The sequence below is a fragment of the Halteromyces radiatus genome (genome assembly GCF_025201355.1).
Source record: "Halteromyces radiatus strain CBS 162.75 chromosome Unknown BX664scaffold_4, whole genome shotgun sequence".
Lineage (NCBI taxonomy): Eukaryota > Fungi > Mucoromycota > Mucoromycetes > Mucorales > Cunninghamellaceae > Halteromyces > Halteromyces radiatus.
The window spans coordinates 1,933,558-1,955,483 of record NW_026251690.1 but is presented as its reverse complement, the minus strand read 5'-3'; the positions used below and the strand labels follow the sequence as shown (position 1 = coordinate 1,955,483).

Below are 21,926 nucleotides of genomic sequence, written 5' to 3'. Positions count from 1 at the left end.
AAAATCGAATATATTGAGCAGAATTGATATATTTTGTCTTTCGTTTTTCTTGATCATTTCCAGTAGACGCCGATGAGTGCAAAGACATAGTCCATGAAGAGATCCGAGTATGGGAATAAACTTCGTAATAATTGGTATCATAAATGGCAGAATAAGAGGGTGTCACACCTACGTTAAGATAACCTTCAGGTCGCACACATTGAATAGCAATAGTATCACCCAAACGAACTGGTTCACCATCTACTCGGATACGATATCTATAAGAGGTAAAAAAAATGAAGGCTGAGTATTGTTAATAGTAAGAAAATATTTATATTACCTAGGCATGATTTTGAAGGAACCAATAACTTCGTTTGACAAGTTAACTTGAAGATTAGAAACATCGTTTTCACATGTTCGACCAGATATACCAAGATATTTTTTGAAATGAGGATTATAAAGTTGAATGATTTGTCCATATAATACAGGTTTTCCCAATAAACGACGTCGTTCTGTTTCATTTTGGTTGTGTTCCTTTTCTGCAAGCTGAGTCAAACGGTCTAATTCCAAAAGTTCGTCTGGAGTTCCTTCACAACGTATACTATCAATGTCATCATCAGATAAAAAATGGTCGAGTTGACGTTTATCAGCATGAGATTGCTGTGGTTCTATCTTGAATATACTTGCTCCTAAAGATTCAGAGGTCAATTTGTTATTTTGAGTTTGTCGCGTACAAGCCCTTGTTTCCAATTGATTTTCAGCCACCAAGATATTATTGACTTCATCATAGAATAAGATTTCATCGCCAATGCATAATAGTGGTGAGCTAATTTTGCTGGCCATGGATAAAGGAATGTTAGGGGTTAAAGAAAAAAAAAAAAAAGGAAAAAAAAAAAAAAAAGAAAAGGGAAGAAGAGAAAAAAAAAAAGGGCTTTCTTGGCTCCACAGCTTTTCTTTTTTCAATATCCGTCTCATTTTTGCCTATTTTCCCTTACAAGGTAATCCCATTAAACGATAATACAATCATCTTTTTTTACTTGAACTAAAAAAGAAATGTAATATAAATAACAATAGTATTTAATGTCTCCTGAATAGATATCTTATTACTGTTCATAATATGTGATTATATTAAAAAAAAAAAAAAAAAAGAAAAAAAGGTTGGAACTATTCGGAGCTAGTTTGGTTTCAGGTGGTTATGATATGGAAATCAAAGATTCTTTTTCTTTGCCTTTCTTTTCTTTCCTTTTTCTTTTTCTTTTTTTTTTTTTTTTTTGTTTGTTTGTTTGATGACTGAATTACCCAAATGGCAACTTACACTTGTATTTTTATGTCGTTTTGCAGTAAGTTAATCTATTTAGAATTCTAAAAAAAAAAAAAATTAACTTTTTTTTCAGGAACCGGTTAGCTTTTCAGTGCACTTGCCATTTATTTACTTTGTAAGCATTATATTGAACAATGGGAAAAAGGACAAATACTAATGAATCGAAATATTAACATTAGATGGTAAGAGACTTCCATGTTACTGAAGTAGAAGCAGACTTGGGTTATTATATTGGATTACTTACAACAGCATTTGGTATAGCTCAATTTATTTCAGGTGAGAAATTAAGAAAATTTCACTATCGACTTTATTATCACTGATTATTTTTTATATTCGTGTGTAAGCACCATATTAGCTATTCCTTGGGGTTTACTTTCTGATCGTATCGGTCGAAAGCCAGTCATTATGATTGGACTCACAAGTACTATTGTATCTATGGTTTTATTTGGTTTATCTCCTTCTTATGCCTTCGCTTTGACTCTCAAAATTATATGTGGATTGATGGTAAGAGGGAAGAAAAAAAATTTCTTAAAAATATGTATACAAACAGTTTTTTATATTATTATACCATATAATAATAGGATGGAAATATTGGTATTTTGAAAAGTATGATTCAAGAAATGACCACAACTTGCAGCGAAGAACAAAGAGCTCGTGCTTTTTCCTTTTTACAAGTGACATTCGGTATTGGTACATCAGTGGGTGTCATGTTAGGGGGTACGTAAATACTATATATATATATATATATATATATATAATATAGATGATAAAACTCAAGACTAACCTCGTTATATGTTTGATAGGATTCTTATACAACCCTGTGGTTTTATTCCCTGATCTTTTTGAAGACTACCAATGGATCAAACACTTCTTGCTGGTCAATCCTGCCTTTCTCCCATGTTTTGTAGCTTCATGTATTTCCCTGGTTGGTTTGATACTAGCTGCATTTTTTCTGGAAGAAACTCTTGTCATCACTAAAAAACCTCTTAAGGATCAAGAAACAACTCCTTTATTATCTCAATTAACATCATCCAAACCTGGTTCAAACTCAAATGATTATTCTACATTTGAAACAACAGCATCATCATCATTAGCAACAACGACAACGGTTGGAATCGGATCACCATGGATCGATATCTCCAAAAAGATGAAAAAGACCCTCACTCAGTCTGTCCTTTTGATATGCGCTACTTACGGTTTGATTGCATTTCAAAATGTTTTCTATGATGGTAAGAAAGAGTATATCCAGGTGATTTTAATATCATTATTCACTCTTTTCCTTTTTTTTAAAAAAAAAAAATAGCCCTTTTTATTGTTTGGTCGGTATATGATTATCAGCAAGGAGGTATAGGACTTAACAATTCACAAATGGCTTTGATCCTGGCAGCATCTGGGCTCATCACGCTGGTAACGCAACTAGTATTCTTCCATAAATTGGTTCGATATTTTGGCACCTTACGAATTCTTTATTGGTCACTTTTACTTAGTATTGTAGTTTTCTTTGGACAAGGATTTACTCGGCTACTTTATTATTTGCCTATTAATATTACAATGATTGGATCAGATGACAGCAGTAGCAAGTTGACTTGGATTGTTTGGTGTGTGACCTTGGCGGAAATGGCAATCAAGACTGTATGTCAGACGGTAATGATGACCAGTTCTGTAATGTTGATCAATAATGTGGCTCCTACTGCTGATTCTCTTGGTACTATCAATGGTTTTTCTCTTTGTAAGTATGACAAAAAAAAAGTATGGAAAAGTAGGTTACTCATTCTTCTTTGTACAGGTGTGTCATCATTAATGCGCGCTATTGGTCCCACAATTTCTGGTATTATATGGTCAATGTAAGTAAGAGAAATGAATAGTGTTGTCATACACAAAAACAAAGTGATACAAAATCTTGGTCTGCTTTCATCATGATCACTTACACAAAATATTCCTTTTCCTCTTTCTTCTTTATAGATCTTTAACTAATCCAAGCATACCTTCATCAATACGACCTTATATGATTTGGTGTATTCTTTCAATCATTGCCCTCGGTACATTTATGCTATTTAGACAATTTAAACATCAATTTAATCAATCAACCAACATCAACATTTGTGGATGATCGAAAGATGACTATCAAGAACGAAACAGGTGATTAGGACTCTCTAACTTTACTCTCCACAACGCAATCATGACTTCTCTTTTTGGTTTTTTTTTTGATTTTTTACTTTTCCCCTTCTCCTCCCCCCATTTCTTTTTTTCTTTTGTATTTGATTGCTTCGCGAAGCTTCCATTGGTCTACAATAGATATAGATGATTAGTTTTATTTTTAGATTTGGATATTTTACTGGAATTTAGGTCATTCTGGAAAACGGTGACGATGTCTTTAATAGAAAAAAAAAGAAAGAAAGAAAACAATATTGACGACGCAAGACGATTATGGTTTATATTTTATTTTATCTGAACATAACAAAATAAGTAAATAATACAAGAGGGAATATATGAGAATGTGAAAAAAAAAGAATAAATGATGAAAATGGATGATGCATTTTATTAAACTGTTGGAGGGTGACTTACTTAGGACAATGGCATCGATATGATGGAAAATAGTAAGTATAGTAGCTACAATAACAGCATATCGGAGCAGGAGGCGGTGGTGGTGGTGGTGGAGGAGGAGGTGATGGTTTAGTTTTTATATTAGTACCCTACAAGACAAATTAGTATAAGTGGAATGAATTTATACTTGATGTATTCATGAAAAAACATTTACTCGAGGATAGCCATAAAAAGGATCTAGCCAGATATATTTGAAATTGCCACCTTTGTCGTTTGAATTTGGCTTGCCCATGGAAAAAGATAATATTCTAAGTAAAGCAAAAAAGAAAGGAAAAAGAAAAAAAATGAGAAAAAAGGACGCCTTTTTATAGTACCTTTTATAGTCTTTGGTGGGCGGCAATCATCATCATTATCTACCAAAGGTAATCAAATGAAATCGTGATGTGTGACATGTTAATATTGGGGGGATAAGATTTATGTGCGATGTCATTTCCTGGATTTTCTTTTTAAGAATAGGATACAAATTAAAGTTGACAAAAGCGGGAAAGAAGGTGCTACATTGTAAAAAAAAAAAAAAAAAAAAAAAAAAAAAAAAAAAAAAGAACTGACCAATCATCATGGTCCAAAGTTAGTTTTTATTATGCAGCTTCATCTTAGGCAATCATCATATTCTGCACATCATTCGTTTGTTTGCTTTTTTTATTTTGTTCCTGGGCTGGAAACGAATAGGATGACAGTTGATGGTATACAACTTTTCACTTCTTTTGATTGGATCAATCCTTGCGAGTTATTGTCATTGTCTCCTTCATATATATATATATATATATATCACATTTCCTTTTTTTACTTCGTTTGTAAATTACTATAAAGGATCATGGACGAAAACGGAATGGTCATCGTTACAAAAAGAATATCACGGACCTATAAGATCACAAGAGTGGTACGAATTGGATACTTTTTTTTTATATATATACTGGATGATATTATAAAACTTGATTCATATCCAAATTTATATGATAAGCGGTAAAATATAATTTTGACATAGACATATACAGTATTTTAGGTTTATTTGAAGGATGATAATAATAATAATAAAAAAAAGAGTATACATATATATATATATATATAAAAATGTAACCAAGGAAATAACCTATCCACTAAAATAATAAATCAACTAACTACATGATAGTACAGCGAGAAGACTTGGGTTCACTGTTTTTGGGTGCTTGTCCTTGAGGAGTAGAAGAATGTGCATCGGCAGTTGATTGAGCTTCAGTGGGAACTTGAGAACGAGTTTCAGGTTGAGGAGGTAAAGATTTAGATGCAACAGAAGGCAAAGTAGGAGCTACTTCACTTGATTCCAGTGGGACAGGAATAATAGGTTCAGGTTTTTGAATGAATTCCATTTTTGGTGCTTCTTGTGATTCTTGTGTAATGGGCACGGCCTTCGCGGCAGATGATTCTTCCAAAATAGGAGTAGGAACGGATCGTTCGTTAATAGGTTCACCCACAACAGCGGCTGGTGTACTTTCCACAACAGATTCCTTGATATTATCAATAACGACAGCAGATGCAGTTTCCACAGCAGTTTCCTTGACATCATCAACAACGACAGCAGATGCAGTTTCCACAACAGTTTCCTTGACATCATCAACAACGACAGCAGATGCAGTTTCCACGATAGTTTCTTTGGTATCATCAGTAACAGTAGTAGTTGTACTTTCCACAACAGTTTCCTTGACATCATCAACAACAGCAGAAGGCGTATTTTCCACGAGAGTTTCTTTGGCGTCATCAGTAACAGTAGTAGTTGTACTTTCCACAACAGTTTCCTTGACATCGTTCACCGCAGCAATAGGTTCTTCCGCCACAGGCTTTTCATCCAACTTGATATCGATAGGCAAAGTTTCCATTTGTGGTTTCACTTGAGCGGGAGTAGCATCATTTTCCAAAACAGGTACTTGTTCAACGTTGACTTCGGCAGGAATATGTTCTTCCGTGATGAGAGTTTGCTCTTGATTCTTAACAGCATCAGGATGAGGAGGACAAACAGCAATGAAGGGAGAAGATACAGGTTCTTCCACAGCTTGGATATCAGTAGGGATATGTTCAACAAGAGGTTCAGTAGTAACAGGTTCTTGTTCGATCTTCTGGGCGCCATCATCAGGGACAATAGATTGTTCAGCAGCAACAGCGGGAGCAACAGGCATTTCATTGGCAATGGCTTTCACAGAACTCAAATAGGCATCAACATCAATGACAGCACTTCCAACCACACTTGAAATAGCAGCTTGAACGGCTTCGTTGGAAATAGGAGAAACTGGGGCGAGGCTAGGCGCTGGCATAGGTTCAGAAGGAGTCACCTTGTCAACAATGATCTCAGCAGTAGCATCCGGAGCAGTAGCAACAGCAGCACTCTTGTCTTGCACAATATCAGAGATTGGTGTGGATTCTTCTTCCTTGACTTCATCAATGATTTCTTCCTTGCTCTCTTCCTTGATTTCTTCCTTGATTTCTTCCTTGATTTCTTCCTTGATTTCTTCCTTTGCTTCTTCCTTGTTTTCTTCCTTGTTTTCTTCCTTGATTTCTTCCTTGATTTCTTCCTTGATTTCTTCCTTGATTTCTTCCTTGATTTCTTCCTTTGCTTCTTCCTTTGCTTCTTCCTTTGTTTCTTCCTTTGCTTCTTCCTTGACTTCTTCCTTGACTTTATCAATGATTTCTTCCTTGACTTCTTCCTTGGTTTCTTCGTTCACTTGTCCCTTTGCTTCTTCATTGGTTTCTTGTTCTTTAGCTTCAATGATAGCATCAGCAACTGGAGCAGAGACGGGAAGGCCAATAGAAGTAGAGGTAGTAACTTCTTCAACGAGCTCCTTTTTTTCTTCGGGTTCATTGATAACAGGAGTGGAATCAGATGAATCAGTAGTAGTGGAAGCAATGACAGGTTCTTGTTTGGTTTCGTTGATTTGTTGTACGGCATTGACAACGGGACCGGGGACAGGAATCTCGGTGTCAGTTGACGCGACAATGGAAGGTACAGGTTCTTGCTGGTCAGCATCGTTTTGAAGTACTTTTTCAATAATACGAGAAGTATCGATGGAATAAGAAGCTACAGCAGCTTCAATAGCATGTTGTATGTTTTCGTTAATAGCGGTCATGGTATTAAAAGAGATCAAATAAGAAAGTGAAAGAAAAAGAAAGAAATAAAAATAGAAAAACTTTGGAACTAAAGCGAAACTCGGCGGCGTCCCAAAAAAAAAAAGATTTTTGGTTATTATTTTCGTAGTTTTTTGTTGTATTGTTGTCAGTCAGTCATGGTCAACTCGGGTTACAGAAAAAGCCTCTTTTCTTTTTTTGGTATCACCTTCGACTTTATTTTTTTAAAAAAACTATTCATCTTTATCCATAACAAGAAGTTTAGATTGAGACATCAAAAACTAGTTTTATGTGAATTCCAATAAAAATATTGCTGGGAAAAAAGTAAAAGTACGTTTTTCTGACTCTGAAGAGAAAACACACACATAAGAGATGATTGACAATACGGATTTCTTTTTCATCTTTTCTTATTTATGCTCTTTTTTTAATAAAAATAACTTCCAGAATATCAAACGCACGTGATAACGCGTTTACGTTCCATTCCAGGGTCCCAAGTCTCGATATGTGTTTCATACCTTTCTTTTTTTTTCTCTCTCTCTTTGAATACCATCATCAATTTATAGCAGCGTTTTTTTTTATCATATTTCTAAGATAACAATACAAAATATCGAGCCACAAATGATGATTGATTGATGCCATGCTTGGAAAAGAAAAAAAAAAAGAGTATGTGTGAGTGAAATGATACCAAGGAGTCCAGATTCAGATTTGGGTCAGCGCCTTTGGTGCTTCCTTTTTTTTTTTTTTTTTTCTTCCTCTTTTCCTTTTTTTTTTTTTTTTTTCTCTTTTTTTGTTACTTGCACCTATTTCAAAATTCACCAAACTTGCAACATGATTCAATCATTTAACACCCTTACTCTCGATGCTATTCTTAATAATGACACAAACAAAAACAAGGCTGATTTACTTTGTCCCAAGGAAGGCTGTCAATGTGTCATTTTACGGAAAAACACCGCTGTTCTCGTCCAACGCGATGGTACCAAAGTAAAATAGTAATACAACCTAAATAGACTATGACAAGTTTATTCGTTTTATTTATTTATTTATTTATTTTAGCTCTCCTTACCAGAAAATTGTTTACCAAGTGATGCATCTGTGAATCAAGAAAAAGATAAAGAAGAAACTCGGTTTTGGTTGCTTGGTGATATGATGGACTTTGATAATGTTGGCTTCTCTAAAACTATTGGTACTGTCAAATACTTATCTTGTGCTGACTGTGACCTTGGTCCTATTGGTTACCATGATACTTCAGCATCTCCAAAGGAATATCTAGTTAGTATACAACGTGCTCGTTATCGTTTCTAGTTTTATATTATTTTTATTGTAAAAAAAATTCTCTTTTAAATAAATATTAACTTTTTTTTTTATTGACTGGCTGGAAAACGTATCAATTATATATATGTAATGAACTGTCTATATTCTAATCTATATTCACATTATTCATGTCCAGCATTCTTCTTGGTATTGACCAGTTTTGTTCATATGAGCAAAGTATTCTTCAGCTTGTTCTGCATCCAGTCCGCCTTCTTCCATAAAAACCCTTTTCAATGCATAAGCAACTTGATCTGGCATTTTTCCTGATGATCCAGAGAGTACTACTTTGCACTGTTGTTCTTCAATCATATTCCATACCAAGCTCGATTGTTGAAGTATTAGATCTTGAACATATACTTTGGTTTCCTAATAAAATATCAATAAAAAGAAATTATTCATTTCAGTTTTTTTTTTTTTTTTTTTTTTTTTTACGACTTTTGAAAGTACCTGATCTCTTGAAAATGCAGGAAATATTTGAAGCTTTCCATCCTTTGCATAACGTTCCCATTCTTCTTTGTAATGATAATCCTTGTCCTTGTATCGACAACCAAAGAATAATACATTATCTAGAAATAAAGAAAAGAAAAAAAAAAGAAAAGATGAGTTTCCATAACACTCTATGCGTTAGCTAAGCTATGAGTCAATTACTGTATGCATTTTCAGATATCCGTTCTTCTAAAAAGGATCGCATTGGTGCTACACCAGTGCCTGCAATAATAAGTAGTATATAAGTATAACTTATTTTATTCCCATTATATGTTTTTGATTTCTTACCAGGACCAATAGCCAGTAAAGGCAGTTCAGAAGGTGGCAAATTCATAGTACCTCTAACAATGCGTACCCGCTTGATAACCTGACCAGGTTCCAATGTTGATATCCATTTGGTTAATATGCCACGTCGAATCTTTTTCAAAATTGTTTTGTACTTGACAATACCAATACAAAGTTCCATAGTGTGAGGATGGGCCTGTCAAAACCACAAAAAAAAAAAAAAAAAAAAAAAAAAAAAAGAGTTACTCATATATCTGATGACGGACCGATAACAACTAATTTTTTTTTTTTTGTTACCTTGAGACTGGACGCAATTGAAAATGATCGTGGTTGTAAAGGAGGAAACAAATCCAATATATAATCAAAGGGTAAATTCAATGGTGTAAAGTCATACAGAATTTCAGCAATAGTCCGTCTAGGTCGTTGACAATAGGCCCACATATCATCCTAAATTCAGACAAAAGAAGATGTGAATACATTGTTCTAACCTAATTGATTTTTTTTCCTTTGTACCTGTCCTTCTGGTGATATGAATTCACGTAGACGTTCAACGTGATCTTGATTTGTTGTAAAATAAGAGAGCATTTCAAAGAAGGATCGCCGAGGAACACCAAAGATATCCAAATGTTTGGTAAAAAGATCACGGAATGTAATCACTTTTGGCCATTGATGAGGTAAGTGCTTATCTATGTCAGAACACATCATAAAATTAGTTAATAATAGTTCAGCATATCAATTCATCCTTACCTTCATCGGTTGCTTCAAATTGAATGTATTTATCGGCCAAATCTGTCCATTTCATTTGTTTCAAAAAGGTATCCACATCTTCAGGAAGGTTTTGAGGAGTGATGACCGCAATATCCCCTGGATCGTATCTATTGTTATCATATATGGTTGAGTAAAAGGAAATCTAAACTTTTTTTTTTTTACTTACTTGAATTCTGGAGAACTGTTGTATAAAGCAATATGTCTAACATCTTGAAAATGATCAGCAGCTGTGATACGTTTATTATCAAGCAGTTCCATATCAAATTCACCTGGAATATTGGAAGATTCTTGTAATAATGTTGGATCTGATACTTGATCTATAAAAGACATTCGAAAACTTGGAGAGAGCAGTTCATCATCTGGGATACATTTCATTGTATCAGGTAAAGGGTATTTGGTCATCACGTTCTTCCATAACCCATCCATCCAAGGAAGAAGTGCCCCATCCAATCTATATATAACCAGAGTATGGAATTAAGTAAATAACTTTATTTTTCCATATAATATACTCTTACCCTTGGTAATGTTGATCATCACCATCACCTCTTGATTGTATCATATTTGCACCTAGTTGCTCTAAGCGTCTATAAAGTTTCTTTGCAGGATAATTGAATCTATCAACAACGAAAAAAAAAAAGAGGGTGGATGATCAGTTATATAGGTCAAATATCCTGTTTCAAGATCAATTATCACTTACTTGCGATATGAAGAATCACCCAAGCCAAAAACAGCACAATCAATGTCTTTCAAAAGAGTATGAGATAAGCTTTTCTTCAAAAGGAAACGCCAGAATTTCTAAAGAGAAAAAATATATAATTAATTAGTTCAGTAAAAAAAATAAAAAATATGAAGATTGCTCTATTTACCTTCATGTTCGCAGGTTCTTCTCCTTGTCCAGTTGTTGAGCATACGAAGAGTAATAATTTTTCTTCTACTAATTGAGACTGTAATAATAATAAAAATAATAATAAAAGGGTTGATTAATTTGTAAAATGTCAAAACAGAGTAAATGAATTTAGTACTTTACCCTATCATAGTCATCCATAGCGATAACTCTAACTTTGAAACGTCTTCGTCTTGCTTGCCTACTAAGAGTTTCAGCTACATCCAAAGCACAACCAGTTTCTGAGCCATATAAAATAGTCAAGCGTCGAATCATGTGGTGAATATATAATAATGAAGAAAGAAAAATCGAGAAAAAAAAAATGGACCCAACAGAATGATATTGTTTTTCAACTCCCGCCATACAATTGAGAGAACACGTGAATCAGGGATTCATTCAAGTAAGAAAAAGAAACAATGGCCATCCAACTGTATGAAATATATAAAAAAAAGGTCATTCTACTTTGATTATTTACCACTTTTTTTTTTATTGATTTCTTTACATATATATTTTTTTACTTTATTCAAAGAAGAAAAAAAATATGCTTGACAGCGTCAGGAACGTTATCACTCTTTTGACATCTGATAACAACAAAATGAAGAATAATCATACTGAAATCTCCGATCAGTGCAACCCTGTAGTTACCAATTTACCATCAAAAGAATCATCATCGGGATCAACATCATCATCAATAACACATGATAGCATTCTATCTGTCAAGTCGTCCAATAGTATAAAAGATCAATATAAAATATTATCCTTGGATCATTTTCGAGACATATTTACTTTTAACGAAAAGATAATAACCCCCAATGTTGCTTTACATCAAACTTTTCATCGTATCTCTTCTCTTTGTCCAGTTGATCAATGGTTTACCATCAATCACCTTAATCTCAGCCGACAAAATTTGACAAAATTAAAAAACCTTTCTACTATACTACCTGGATTGAAAAGTTTAGTATTGTAAGTTCGTAAAAAAAAAAAAAAAAAAAAAAAAAAAAAAAAAAAGTGATGATGATGATGATGATGATAAGGTCTGCTAATATTTCATCCGTTTTCAAGAACCGATAATTTGATTTTTCAATTGGATAACTTACCCGCCAGTCTACAAACATTGATCATTAACAAAAACAGGTATCATTTGATCAAATATAATAATATAATATATATTCTTACTGTAACCTTTTTTATTTTATTTTATTTTATTTTTTTGTTTGTATAGACTTACAGAGATTGATGGTCTTATTAACTTGATAAATTTACAACATTTGGATATTTGTAATAACGCCATTAGTTCATTTAAAGGTGAAATAAAATCAAATGATTATCAAATATATCTTAATTAATGATACCTTATATAGGGATCGAATCACTTATTCATTTACGAATCTTACATGCAGAAAACAACAAAGTGACATCCTGTATTCCATTTGGATTTATGCATGGTCTCATCACTTTAAACCTCCGCAGTAACCGCCTTCAAAGATTAAATTTCGGTGACTCGACTCGGCTGTAAATTTTTCGTTTTTTCTTTCTCTTCTTTTTTTTTTCCCTTTTCTATCTAACGTATCCTCTCTCCTTTTATTCTTCTTGTTCCAGAGAAAGTCTTGAAAATTTGGATGTTTCCTACAATCGTATTACTATTTTGGAATCTATTGAAGCTCTTTCTCATTTAAAAACTTTAAATCTTGGTAAGTTAATAAATAAGAATAGTTTTGATACATATATTAACTCTTTTTTTTGTTTTATTATTTATTTATAGACCATAATGAAGTTCAAAGTCTCAACTTGACAAAGCCTATGGAATACCTCAAGGTTCTTCGAATATGTTTTAATCGAATTTCTACCTTTGATGGATCCTTCTTTCCCGACCTGCGTACTCTCTACTTGGATGACAATCATATATCTTACTTCACTAACTTTAATTGTATTTCAAGATTATCCGATGTATCTATTCGTGACCAATGTGATCAACCAATGTAAGTACTAATTTATTTACTTTTCTTTTTTTTTTTTTTTTTTTTTACATTTCTTTTCTCATAAATTGTTTTTTTTTTTTTTTGACTATAGGGACTGGCATTTGCAACAGTTGCGTGGAACTCGAACGTTATATTTATCAGGTAAAATTTATATTAGTAACATTATCCAAAAAACTTAATTGTTGTCTTTCATAGGAAACCATATACATCATATTGATACCATGGTAGATTTTTTTGGTTTGGAATATCTGGAACTATGTGATGCTCATATGAAGAAACTACCTCGTGATTTCGCTCAACAATTGCCAAATCTCTCTGTACTCAATCTTAGTTATAATCATTTGGAATCTATCAAACCTTTACGAAAACTTGGTTACTTACAGAGGCTAATATTAGTTGGCAATCAAATGGAAAACGTGAATGATCTTGTCAAGCATCTTCAATCATTGGAGAAACTTCAGTTTTTGGATCTCCGGTAAGATAAAAAAAAAAAAAAAACAAGGGCAAGATTAAAGACTTATATATTATATATTTATATAGGGAAAATCCTGTGTCATGCAGATATTATTCACCACTTAATGGAAAAAACTCAAGTAGTAATCAAACTTATCGATATATTATTGAAGATCATAATGAAGAATGGATCTTAAAGGATATGGAGCATGTTCGCAGTCTCTCTCTACCTTGGCTACAACGACGTCTGACTTATAGGGCATTATTTATCAAGGCATGTATAAAACTGACAAGAATGGATGGTATCCTTATCACTGATCAAGATAGGACTCAAGTAGATTATATCATTTCTCAGCATTATCAACAACATCACAGTAGTATCTCAACAACAACAAATCATCAATAATTGTTGTCAAGATTCAATTCTTCACCCCCTTTTTCTGGTATTGTCTCACCCAATCAACTTGATTCTCCGATATATTCCGCGTGACGTTGTAACAGCGCGACTTTTTTGTTGAAAATGGAAACCAAAACAAAAAAAAAAATTTTCAAAACAAAATATCACACCAAATATCCGCCTCCTCCCAAAAAAAAAAAAAGAACAATTACATCTACCATCAACAGATTGGCAACATCATCAGACGATCACAGTACGAAGATGTAAGTATAATGTAGAGAATAAGTGAAAAGATAAAAAAAAAAGAAAAAGTGAATCAATGAAAAAAAAAAAGGCGCAGCGGGAACTTTTGCTTACTCATCACTTTTTTTTTTTTTATTTTACATCACCCTTTCTTTATAGTGACTTTCTATTGTTATATTTTATTATTGCCCGATCATCGTGTAACTGAAGCATGACCAACATGGTGTCAAGATTCCGTGTCAAGAAGCTTTCTCCAAAGCATCCGCTACCTGTTTACAAGGAATCTCAACTACCTGACTTGGTGGATCCTGCCAACATCATTCAACGTGCTGTGCCTCAGATTGAAACTGGTGTAGAAAAAGAAGAAGAAGAAGAGGTAAGGACATATTATCGAGTTTTAGATTGTCATCGCAAGCAACGGTGAAAGTGATGGTGACAGATGGTCATCTTGATGGAACGTGAACGGGACAATAGTTACTATTTTTAGGACTCAACCAATTTTTTTTTTTTTTGATTCTTTTAGCATGATTTACAAGCAGCCATCTCTGCAGCACAAGCGGCAGTTACAACTGGAGCTACAGTACAAACATATATTCCTACACCTGATGCTTCCAATGTGATTGACGCTAAAGAATTTTCCAAGCTTTACAAAAAGAAATACAAGGAACCTTCAACATTGATCCGGTTTTCATCTACAGTGGAGGACACTACTGGTTGTCCTTATGTCATGGATGAAGATGATGACGTCTATTACAAGAAACACAAGAATTCATTGTCACTATCTGAAGATGATTTTGAAAAACTTATGTGGGAATTTGAATCCATTACCAATCAACAGCTTCCTCATCTTCATTTGGTAAGTACTAGTTTTTCAAAATAAATTAAAATTACCAAGTATCTTATGGTTTTTTTTTTCATATATTTGTAGGATGTATCTCACATACCTGAATATGAAGATTTCTTGTTACTTGTTCCCAACAATTCAATGATTCACAACTGGGCAGCATCTCCACAACTATACGAACACTGGAAAGAACGACGAATTAAACGTGGTGGTAAATCTATCATTCCTGTCTTGGCCTATGAAGATGTATTAAAACATGAAATTGATCCTTATGTTTGCTTCCGACGACGTGAAACGAAACCTGTACGAAAAACTCGACGTACTGATCAACAATCATTGGAAAGGTTACGGAAACTACGGTCAGAAATGGAAATGGCGCGCAATCTATTGGAAATGGTGCTACGACGAGAAAAGATTCGGAAAGAAGGTTTGGTATTAGAACATGCAGTATTCGATAAAACATGTCGTGCCCGTGAATGTCAACGTATATTGGATATCAAAGAAGATGAAGATTTCAATCAAATATTATTATCAAAAAAGAAACGCAAGGTGTCTTCAGCTGAATCTGGATCTGGGTAAGTCTTTTGGTCATCATATTCATCATTTTGAAAAGATTAACTAATTATTTATTTTGTATATTTAGAACTACCATCAAAATACCCCTCTCACGACTCAAACGCGATGCCAGTGAAAAATTCGAAAAATCACCATTACAATTACAAATTGAAGCCGAACTATCACGAAAACGAGAACGTGACGCTTTATATGAAGATGTTACAGAAGTAAGTTTAGATTATCAAAAAGGAATTATATATTCGACTATACTCATTTTTTTTTATTTTTACTAATAGTATCCTTACCAGCCGTTTCCCAAACCATTATCATCCTTATTCTACCAACAACTCTCATTATCATCACCAAATGATAAAAACAACAATATCAAGCAGTCATCAATACATCATACATCCGGTGGACCTCGGTATCGACGAAGAATGGGACGCGGTGGTCGAGTATTTATTGATCGTATTGGTTTCCGGTCGAAATCATCCCAACCAACGGTATCAAGTGGCGGCAAGAACGGAATATCAGGAAACATGTATGAATTTGATATGGATTCTGAAAGCGATGATTCTGATTGGGAATATGACATGATGAATGAAAGGTAAAAGAAATAAAAACAGGCAAAGTGATTAAAAAATAGTAATAAAAAAAAATACTGATCTTTATTTTTTTTTCTCTAATACATATAATGCTATAGTCATTTACAACATCGAACACGACTTTTGGGTGAATCAGATCTCCGAAATCTTATCACTCTTCCGTTTATGCAACCGTTCAATAGTATGTCAAATTTAAGATCTGGACAACCCCAACAAAAACAATTGGATCAACAGCAGCAACAACAACAACAACAACAACAACGTATTGCACTGCAAAGTACGAATGCCAATACATCTTTGCCATCACCGATGACTTCCTCATCGTCATCAAATTCGGTTAACAATACGTTACCACCATCATCATCATCGTCATCAGCCGGAATCAATATCAAGCAGCAGCAGCAAAACAATAACAGCAGCAATAATAATAATCGAATCAATCCACAGCAAGCAGCAGCAACTCATATGATGAATAACGATATGTATGGTTCAAATGGCACCAAAGGTAAGTGATGACGACGATGATTACCAAACTTGTGATAAATGGCATGCCGAACGTAAAAGCTGATCAATCGTCTTCATTTTTTTTTTTTTTTTTTGATACGCCACTAGTAGAAAACGGTCCTGCAATGCCAACATCTCATATCCATGGATCCTCTACTCCAAGATCTACCACTCATGTCTCCTAAATCGGTTTCTCTTTCCACAACACTCATATACTCGCACATATTTATCTTCTTTTGTACTATATTTACCTATATATCTTTTTTTTTCTCCATGTCAAGTTGACACTTCTGTTTTATACAAGGTCTTTTTTTTATCATTATTATTATCATTATTATTACTATTATTATTATTGTTGTAGTGATTGAACCAATATTAATATATCCCTCCGCACTACACTCTCTTTTCACCCCACTCCTCACACTATCCTTTCCCCCTCTTTTTTTTTTTTTATTGAACCATTTTTCTTGTATGATACTACACAAGCGTATCTTTGTTTTATATTTACCGACACCTCCCTTTTCCCTCTACACGCTGTTTATTTACAAAAAGTTTCCAATAAAGAAAAAAAAATCATATATCATTTTCATTCATTTTGTCATAAAAATCTTGATCGTCCGTGTATCCATGTTGTAGAATAGAAATAAGTAGTATCATCATAATAATAATAGCCTTCCATTCTATGTGTCATTACTATGGTAGCCACGTGTAGTTCCAAGGTGACTTGAAGCACATGTGCGGATTCATGTCAAATCATATCATTTTACCCTCCCCACATAGTATCGCTTGTGTCACCGCAATCAAAAAGGGTCCGTGCACTATTTTCTTTCAAGTTATGTAGATAATCAGATACACTTTATTCAATAAAAAATGACGGAATTCAAAGAATAAGATGTCGCAAAAGTAGGAAATAAACTATCGTAAGGATAGAAAATAAATGACGGGGAAGAAACGAGATAGTTGTCGCATAACCAAATAGAGAATATAAGAAGAAAAAGAACAAGAAAAAAAGGAGTGGTAGTCGTTCCATTGAGTATTTTGAATAACAGAAAATAAAATATTATTTAGTCAACATATCCATTTTTTTTATTTTAACTTACTTGTAGAGAAGCATTAAATGCGTCCTCCGTAGAGGCGATAACATATTTTTATATGTTGCTGTTACAGTTTGATATTCGCTTTGAAATTGGAAAAATCAAGAGAAATTTCAAAAAAAAAAAAAAAAAGAAGAGAATGATTAATATACCGTATCATCATCATTGTTATTAAAAGAAACTTACTATTAATGCAAGCACAGAAAGAAGGAAGTCCAATAAGTGTATATAAAAAAAAGCAAATAGACCTAAAGGTCCGTCTTGATTCTTGTAAGGTTGCAGTCCAGAAAAAAAAACTTGTATTTGGTATGGATGGATATGAAGGTCTTGTATGCTTGTAAATTGGTTTAAAAATTGATATCAAAATAGATAAAGAAATTAAAAGAAAAAGAAAAAAAAAAGAAAAAAAAGAGAAAAAAGAAACAGAAAAAAAAAAGAAAAATAAAATTGCACTTTTTTATATCTCTCACTTGATCAAGGAATAAAATAAATCCGGCAAAAATATTTCAGAAGAAGAAAAAAAGGAACTATTATGCAAATTCACATCAACATCACAGGATATGAATATTACATTAGTATACCCCTATCTTATGTGATACAATATAAAAAATATAGTTCTTTTTTTTTCCAAATATGGCCTGTTGAAAAGAATCAGCTAACAATCAGTCATCAATCATCAATCATCAATCAATGACATACTCTACCGACATCTCTAGAGCGATATCTGAAAAAGTGGTAATGCGACATTCATTTTGGGGAAGTACGATTTTTTATTTTATAACATCACGAAAAGCATTTTCTTGTGATCTGACAAAAAACTTTGAAAACACTGTATTTATTTATTTATTTTTTTTATATTGAAAAAGGATAATCATAAATAAAGAATAAAACTATACTGATACAACAATCATCATACGCTCAACACCAAAAAAAAAAAAAAAAAAGACGATGATGTACAGATCATAATAATAAAACTAATAATAAAAATAAAAAAATATGAGTGAGAGAGAGAGAGAGAGAGAGAGAGAGAGAGAGAGAGAGAGCTATTCAAACCATTTGAGAAGCCAACCATCACGCCATTGTTCCTTTTTTTTTTTCTGGAAGAATATCTATACCATTTTAGGATTGAAAAGTCATACTAGAGGAAGAAGGAGCGACAAAGACACCGCCTTGATCAATGGAACCCTTGATAGAGAAGACCAAATCCATGGATTTTCGATGAGGATTCTTGACTTGCATAGTAACCTTATTTCCTTTTTGCGAGATCTTTGCGTTATCGGCTGAAGTCAGATTCATATGAGGACCAAGGGTGAATCCCACCACGACTTGAGACCCAAATGGCTTGATATCGGTACGACGGGCATTGATGACGGCTGACCATGATGATGTATTGGAACTGACCACAGACAATTGAGCTTGCACACGATTATTTGTATAAGGCTTGGGAGCAGTAGCGGATGCAGGAGAGGCAGAAGAAGCAGAACAAGTATCGACCTTGCCAGACAGAGGTTGAGCACAATAGATAGATGATCCATCTGTAGTCTTGAAGCACGTAAGTCCGCTGGGGCATCCTTGCAGCACCCACTTGCCATTATCGCATGCTGCAAACGAGCTGCCGGAACAGGTGTATTGATTGTTGGTAGGACAACTGTCGCCAGTCTTGACACATGTAGATGGACTGGTTGTAGGAGAGGATGAAGGTACAGCTGAAGTGGATGATTCTGTGGCCGACGCAGATGATTGTTTGTTACTGGAGGAAGTCGATGTAGTACCAGTGGTGGGAGTAGCTGATGGAGCATCCGAGGTAGTGGAGGGAGTATCCGAACTGCTTGGAGAACCAGATGCACCACCATGAACCAATTTTCCTACAGCAGTGGCAAGATTGGGTGAGACTTGAGTGTTGCTATAAGTTTGGGATGCATCTATATAAATAGATGATGATGAAAAAAAAAAAAAAAAAAAAGATAAGGAATGAGTACAACGGAAATAACTTTTTGAATGATGGTCACATCGATGATGATAATCATGCCGATGATGATGATCATGACATAACACCGATCCTCTCTTCTTCATTCTAGATCCACCCACACTTTTTTTCTATTTTTGATTATTGCCACACTTACCCCAGAACATGACACCAGCATAGCTACTGTATTTTTGAACACTTTGTACAGCTGATTGAATTTGACTAAAGGTGAGATAGCCACTGCCAGCAGCGGTTGGAGAACCAGGAAGACCCAAAAAGACCTTGACATTCTTGTTCTTTGAAGTAGTTGTTGCCCAGTTGTTCCAAGTGTCAAAGTTGAAGTTGCTACCAGAAGGAGTACAATAATTGTTGTAGAATTGAACAAAGACGGCATCGAAAAAGGCATTATTCAAGGCATCACCCAGCATGGCATCAGGGAAAGGACATTGAGGAGCACCAGTAATTAAAAGTTGATTGTTGGAAAGAGATTTGAGAGTATCTGCTAAAGTGGCGTATCCAGTCGAGCCTCCACCTTCAATATCAAAGTCGAATCCATCTACCTGAGCATCATCAAACGGACGATATTTATGTGTACCAGCACCAAACATATCATACAGTGTTTGCGCAAATGTAGTTGCTTGAGCATCAGAACTGAATCCATAAGCACCAGCTGCACCACCAAGAGAAAGCAAAATCTTGACACCTTTGGATTGACATGTTTTGATATCTAAAAAATCATTTCCAACAAAAAAAAAAAAAAAAAAGATAGTGTTAATCGTTATTTTTTTTTTTAAAAAAAAAAAAAGAAAAGAACAGAACAGAAAAGAAAAGAAAAAAAATAAGAACTGGTCGTCTTTCATTACCTTTAGCGATATCGGGACAATGTAACAAAGTAGTTCCATCAAAAGAAGTAGTACATGCGTTAGCAAAGTTCAAACCTGGAAGTCCACCAACGTTGAATTCATAGAGGAAACTGATAACAAGCACATCTGTTTGACCATCACAATAGTAAGCCAGATTTTGTTGAGAGCCACTTCCACCAGCAGCAGCAGAATTCTATACAGCAATGAAAAAAAAAAAATCAATACATTTTTTATCATCATCTACACAAAAAAAAACTTACTTGACCCCAATATTCAACAACAGCATTACTAGGAATACCACTAGCTTCAACCGAACCAAAAGAAGAAGAGGCAAGAAGAGCAGCAGTAGCAGTAACAATACTAATAAATCGTTTACCGGCAAATATCATTTTTTTTGTTTAAAAGGAAGGATATAAATAATGAATGTTTTATGGGGGGTAATAAATTTGACAACAACTAAATATATATATTTATATATATTAAAGAAGTAAAAAGAAGATAGAGAAGAAATAGAAAGTTGAAAAGATTTACATTTTTATACTCTTTTTGGATTTCAAAGCCAGCAGCCAAAATAGGAACAAGGTAAATTCTATTCATATTATCCACCCTTTGGCTGGACCCTGTTCTCATTAGTACTAGTATTAGGGTTTCTCTTTTCCACCGCGAGGATCATCTAACGTAATAAGTGGCAAATTAAATGATATTATCATTATTATTTTTGGAAAACTTTAAAAAAAAATCCTGTCTTCTATCAATAATCTATTTAATTATTTTTTTTTCTTACGTAAAGAAAAAGGAACGTGAAACGAATAATAATAAAAAATGAAAAAAGTTTTGTATATCATAGAGATGGATTGATATGATCATCTCATTATTATTGATTACTGAACATAGTCTAGTATCAAAAAAAAAATACAAGTTGCATAAAAGAGAATCCATGATGAAAATGCATTTATTTCCTTTTTTGAATGTAGTGTCACAAATCAATGGACGTTTCATCATTAAGCGGTGATTTTGAGCAGTTCTGTGGTACGATCATTAATGAATACTGTATGGAGGTTATACTGACACAAACGTGGCCAATTTCGTAAGAAGTAATTTTTGTGTGTGAAAAGATAAGATGATCATCCCACTTGTTGTCCTAATACAGGTCTCAGCTATGGAACGGGTCATCATTGAAAAAAAAAAAATGTCATCATGACTAAATGACGATTATTACTTGACATGATCGGCATTACTATTAATAAAGTTCAATTTGTCGTCGTCGGTAGCAGTAGTGACGTTTTGGATTTTTCTTTTAGTTCTATTATTTCTTTGTCTCATATTATAGTCATCTATTCACAGCGTACCTTCACCGATATTCCGGTCAAAAGGAATAGAATACTTAAAAACTTTTTTTTTATCTTTACACAATCATCCATTTTGCTTATGTCAAGCGTACCACAAAATGAGCAGAAATGATCATATACAGAGCCATAATTCCGTTTCTGTGAAAATCTTTCCTTTTACCGATTTGGGAAATCAGGGATTTTTTTTCCCTGTATTCAACACACACACACACACGCACACAAAATGATGACCCTGAATTTAATTCGTACCACATATACCTCATATTCCCTAGAAAACTCAAAAAAAAGGGACAAAATGAATTAACATAGAAACTTATCCTGGCTGAGATACAAACAACCTATTT

The 21,926-nt window shown here is 33.8% G+C and overlaps 7 protein-coding genes across 7 annotated transcripts; 4 read left to right on the top strand and 3 right to left on the bottom strand.

Annotated features, from left to right (window-relative positions):
* The first annotated feature begins 1,225 nt into the window (after nt 1–1,225).
* BX664DRAFT_332990 (major facilitator superfamily domain-containing protein) lies at nt 1,226–3,794 on the top strand. The gene is made up of 9 exons (XM_051545434.1): nt 1,226–1,319; nt 1,374–1,415; nt 1,480–1,576; nt 1,656–1,804; nt 1,882–2,017; nt 2,104–2,529; nt 2,604–3,029; nt 3,087–3,144; nt 3,263–3,794. The coding sequence occupies exons 1-9, from the start codon at nt 1,266–1,268 to the stop codon at nt 3,408–3,410; spliced, it is 1,536 nt and encodes a 511-aa protein (XP_051400265.1). The 5' UTR covers nt 1,226–1,265; the 3' UTR covers nt 3,411–3,794.
* A 1,084-nt stretch (nt 3,795–4,878) lies between these two features.
* Nucleotides 4,879–7,065, bottom strand: BX664DRAFT_133973 (uncharacterized protein). Its single transcript, XM_051539819.1, has 3 exons — nt 6,610–7,065; nt 6,296–6,536; nt 4,879–5,918 (listed from the first exon to the last, which is right to left on the bottom strand). The coding sequence occupies exons 1-3, from the start codon at nt 6,997–6,999 to the stop codon at nt 5,023–5,025; spliced, it is 1,527 nt and encodes a 508-aa protein (XP_051400264.1). The 5' UTR covers nt 7,000–7,065; the 3' UTR covers nt 4,879–5,022.
* Nucleotides 7,066–7,766: 701 nt separating this feature from the next.
* BX664DRAFT_332983 (Mss4-like protein) lies at nt 7,767–8,327 on the top strand. The gene is made up of 2 exons (XM_051545433.1): nt 7,767–7,978; nt 8,051–8,327. Exons 1-2 carry the CDS (start codon nt 7,826–7,828, stop codon nt 8,297–8,299), a joined length of 402 nt encoding a protein of 133 aa, XP_051400263.1. The 5' UTR covers nt 7,767–7,825; the 3' UTR covers nt 8,300–8,327.
* Nucleotides 8,328–11,029, bottom strand: BX664DRAFT_332981 (uncharacterized protein). Its single transcript, XM_051545432.1, has 12 exons — nt 10,875–11,029; nt 10,714–10,791; nt 10,545–10,642; nt 10,363–10,461; nt 10,014–10,298; nt 9,827–9,954; nt 9,593–9,765; nt 9,377–9,526; nt 9,083–9,275; nt 8,957–9,016; nt 8,756–8,874; nt 8,328–8,674 (listed from the first exon to the last, which is right to left on the bottom strand). The coding sequence occupies exons 1-12, from the start codon at nt 11,004–11,006 to the stop codon at nt 8,435–8,437; spliced, it is 1,755 nt and encodes a 584-aa protein (XP_051400262.1). The 5' UTR covers nt 11,007–11,029; the 3' UTR covers nt 8,328–8,434.
* A 242-nt stretch (nt 11,030–11,271) lies between these two features.
* On the top strand, nt 11,272–13,568 carry BX664DRAFT_314627 (uncharacterized protein; the record flags this gene model as incomplete). Its single annotated transcript, XM_051542665.1, has 8 exons — nt 11,272–11,693; nt 11,953–12,035; nt 12,092–12,242; nt 12,330–12,421; nt 12,493–12,709; nt 12,801–12,850; nt 12,905–13,184; nt 13,250–13,568. The coding sequence occupies 8 exons, from the start codon at nt 11,272–11,274 to the stop codon at nt 13,566–13,568; spliced, it is 1,614 nt and encodes a 537-aa protein (XP_051400261.1).
* Nucleotides 13,569–13,721: 153 nt separating this feature from the next.
* On the top strand, nt 13,722–16,638 carry BX664DRAFT_133836 (enhancer of polycomb-like-domain-containing protein). Its single transcript, XM_051539818.1, has 8 exons — nt 13,722–13,822; nt 13,962–14,178; nt 14,326–14,658; nt 14,731–15,221; nt 15,290–15,428; nt 15,498–15,808; nt 15,905–16,311; nt 16,419–16,638. Exons 2-8 carry the CDS (start codon nt 14,014–14,016, stop codon nt 16,493–16,495), a joined length of 1,923 nt encoding a protein of 640 aa, XP_051400260.1. The 5' UTR covers nt 13,722–13,822; nt 13,962–14,013; the 3' UTR covers nt 16,496–16,638.
* A 1,885-nt stretch (nt 16,639–18,523) lies between these two features.
* Nucleotides 18,524–20,622, bottom strand: BX664DRAFT_262307 (chitinase 1; the record flags this gene model as incomplete). The annotated part of the gene is made up of 5 exons (XM_051540716.1): nt 18,524–19,191; nt 19,231–19,326; nt 19,528–20,097; nt 20,234–20,426; nt 20,494–20,622. The coding sequence occupies 5 exons, from the start codon at nt 20,620–20,622 to the stop codon at nt 18,524–18,526; spliced, it is 1,656 nt and encodes a 551-aa protein (XP_051400259.1).
* Between the last annotated feature and the right edge of the window lie 1,304 nt (nt 20,623–21,926).

What these genes read in the sequence shown, in the direction of transcription:
- BX664DRAFT_332981 (XM_051545432.1), bottom strand. Translation starts at nt 11,006, where the DNA reads ATGATTCGACGCTTGACTATTTTATATGGCTCAGAAACTGGTTGTGCT. An exon ending in GATGATCAACATTACCAAGG is followed by an intron (nt 10,299 to 10,362) that starts GTAAGAGTATAT and finishes GGTTATATATAG; the next exon opens with ATTGGATGGGGCACTTCTTC. An exon ending in CTGCATTTTCAAGAGATCAG is followed by an intron (nt 8,675 to 8,755) that starts GTACTTTCAAAA and finishes ATATTTTATTAG; the next exon opens with GAAACCAAAGTATATGTTCA.
- BX664DRAFT_332983 (XM_051545433.1), top strand. Translation starts at nt 7,826, where the DNA reads ATGATTCAATCATTTAACACCCTTACTCTCGATGCTATTCTTAATAAT. An exon ending in TCCAACGCGATGGTACCAAA is followed by an intron (nt 7,979 to 8,050) that starts GTAAAATAGTAA and finishes TATTTATTTTAG; the next exon opens with CTCTCCTTACCAGAAAATTG.
- BX664DRAFT_133836 (XM_051539818.1), top strand. Translation starts at nt 14,014, where the DNA reads ATGACCAACATGGTGTCAAGATTCCGTGTCAAGAAGCTTTCTCCAAAG. An exon ending in AAAAAGAAGAAGAAGAAGAG is followed by an intron (nt 14,179 to 14,325) that starts GTAAGGACATAT and finishes TGATTCTTTTAG; the next exon opens with CATGATTTACAAGCAGCCAT. An exon ending in TATGACATGATGAATGAAAG is followed by an intron (nt 15,809 to 15,904) that starts GTAAAAGAAATA and finishes ATAATGCTATAG; the next exon opens with TCATTTACAACATCGAACAC.
- BX664DRAFT_332990 (XM_051545434.1), top strand. Translation starts at nt 1,266, where the DNA reads ATGACTGAATTACCCAAATGGCAACTTACACTTGTATTTTTATGTCGT. An exon ending in AAATTATATGTGGATTGATG is followed by an intron (nt 1,805 to 1,881) that starts GTAAGAGGGAAG and finishes ATATAATAATAG; the next exon opens with GATGGAAATATTGGTATTTT. An exon ending in TCTGGTATTATATGGTCAAT is followed by an intron (nt 3,145 to 3,262) that starts GTAAGTAAGAGA and finishes TCTTCTTTATAG; the next exon opens with ATCTTTAACTAATCCAAGCA.
- BX664DRAFT_133973 (XM_051539819.1), bottom strand. Translation starts at nt 6,999, where the DNA reads ATGACCGCTATTAACGAAAACATACAACATGCTATTGAAGCTGCTGTA. An exon ending in AACAAGAAACCAATGAAGAA is followed by an intron (nt 6,537 to 6,609) that starts GCAAAGGGACAA and finishes TCAAGGAAGAAG; the next exon opens with TCAAGGAAGAAGCAAAGGAA. An exon ending in GATGAAGTCAAGGAAGAAGA is followed by an intron (nt 5,919 to 6,295) that starts ATCCACACCAAT and finishes CTGTGGAAGAAC; the next exon opens with CTGTATCTTCTCCCTTCATT.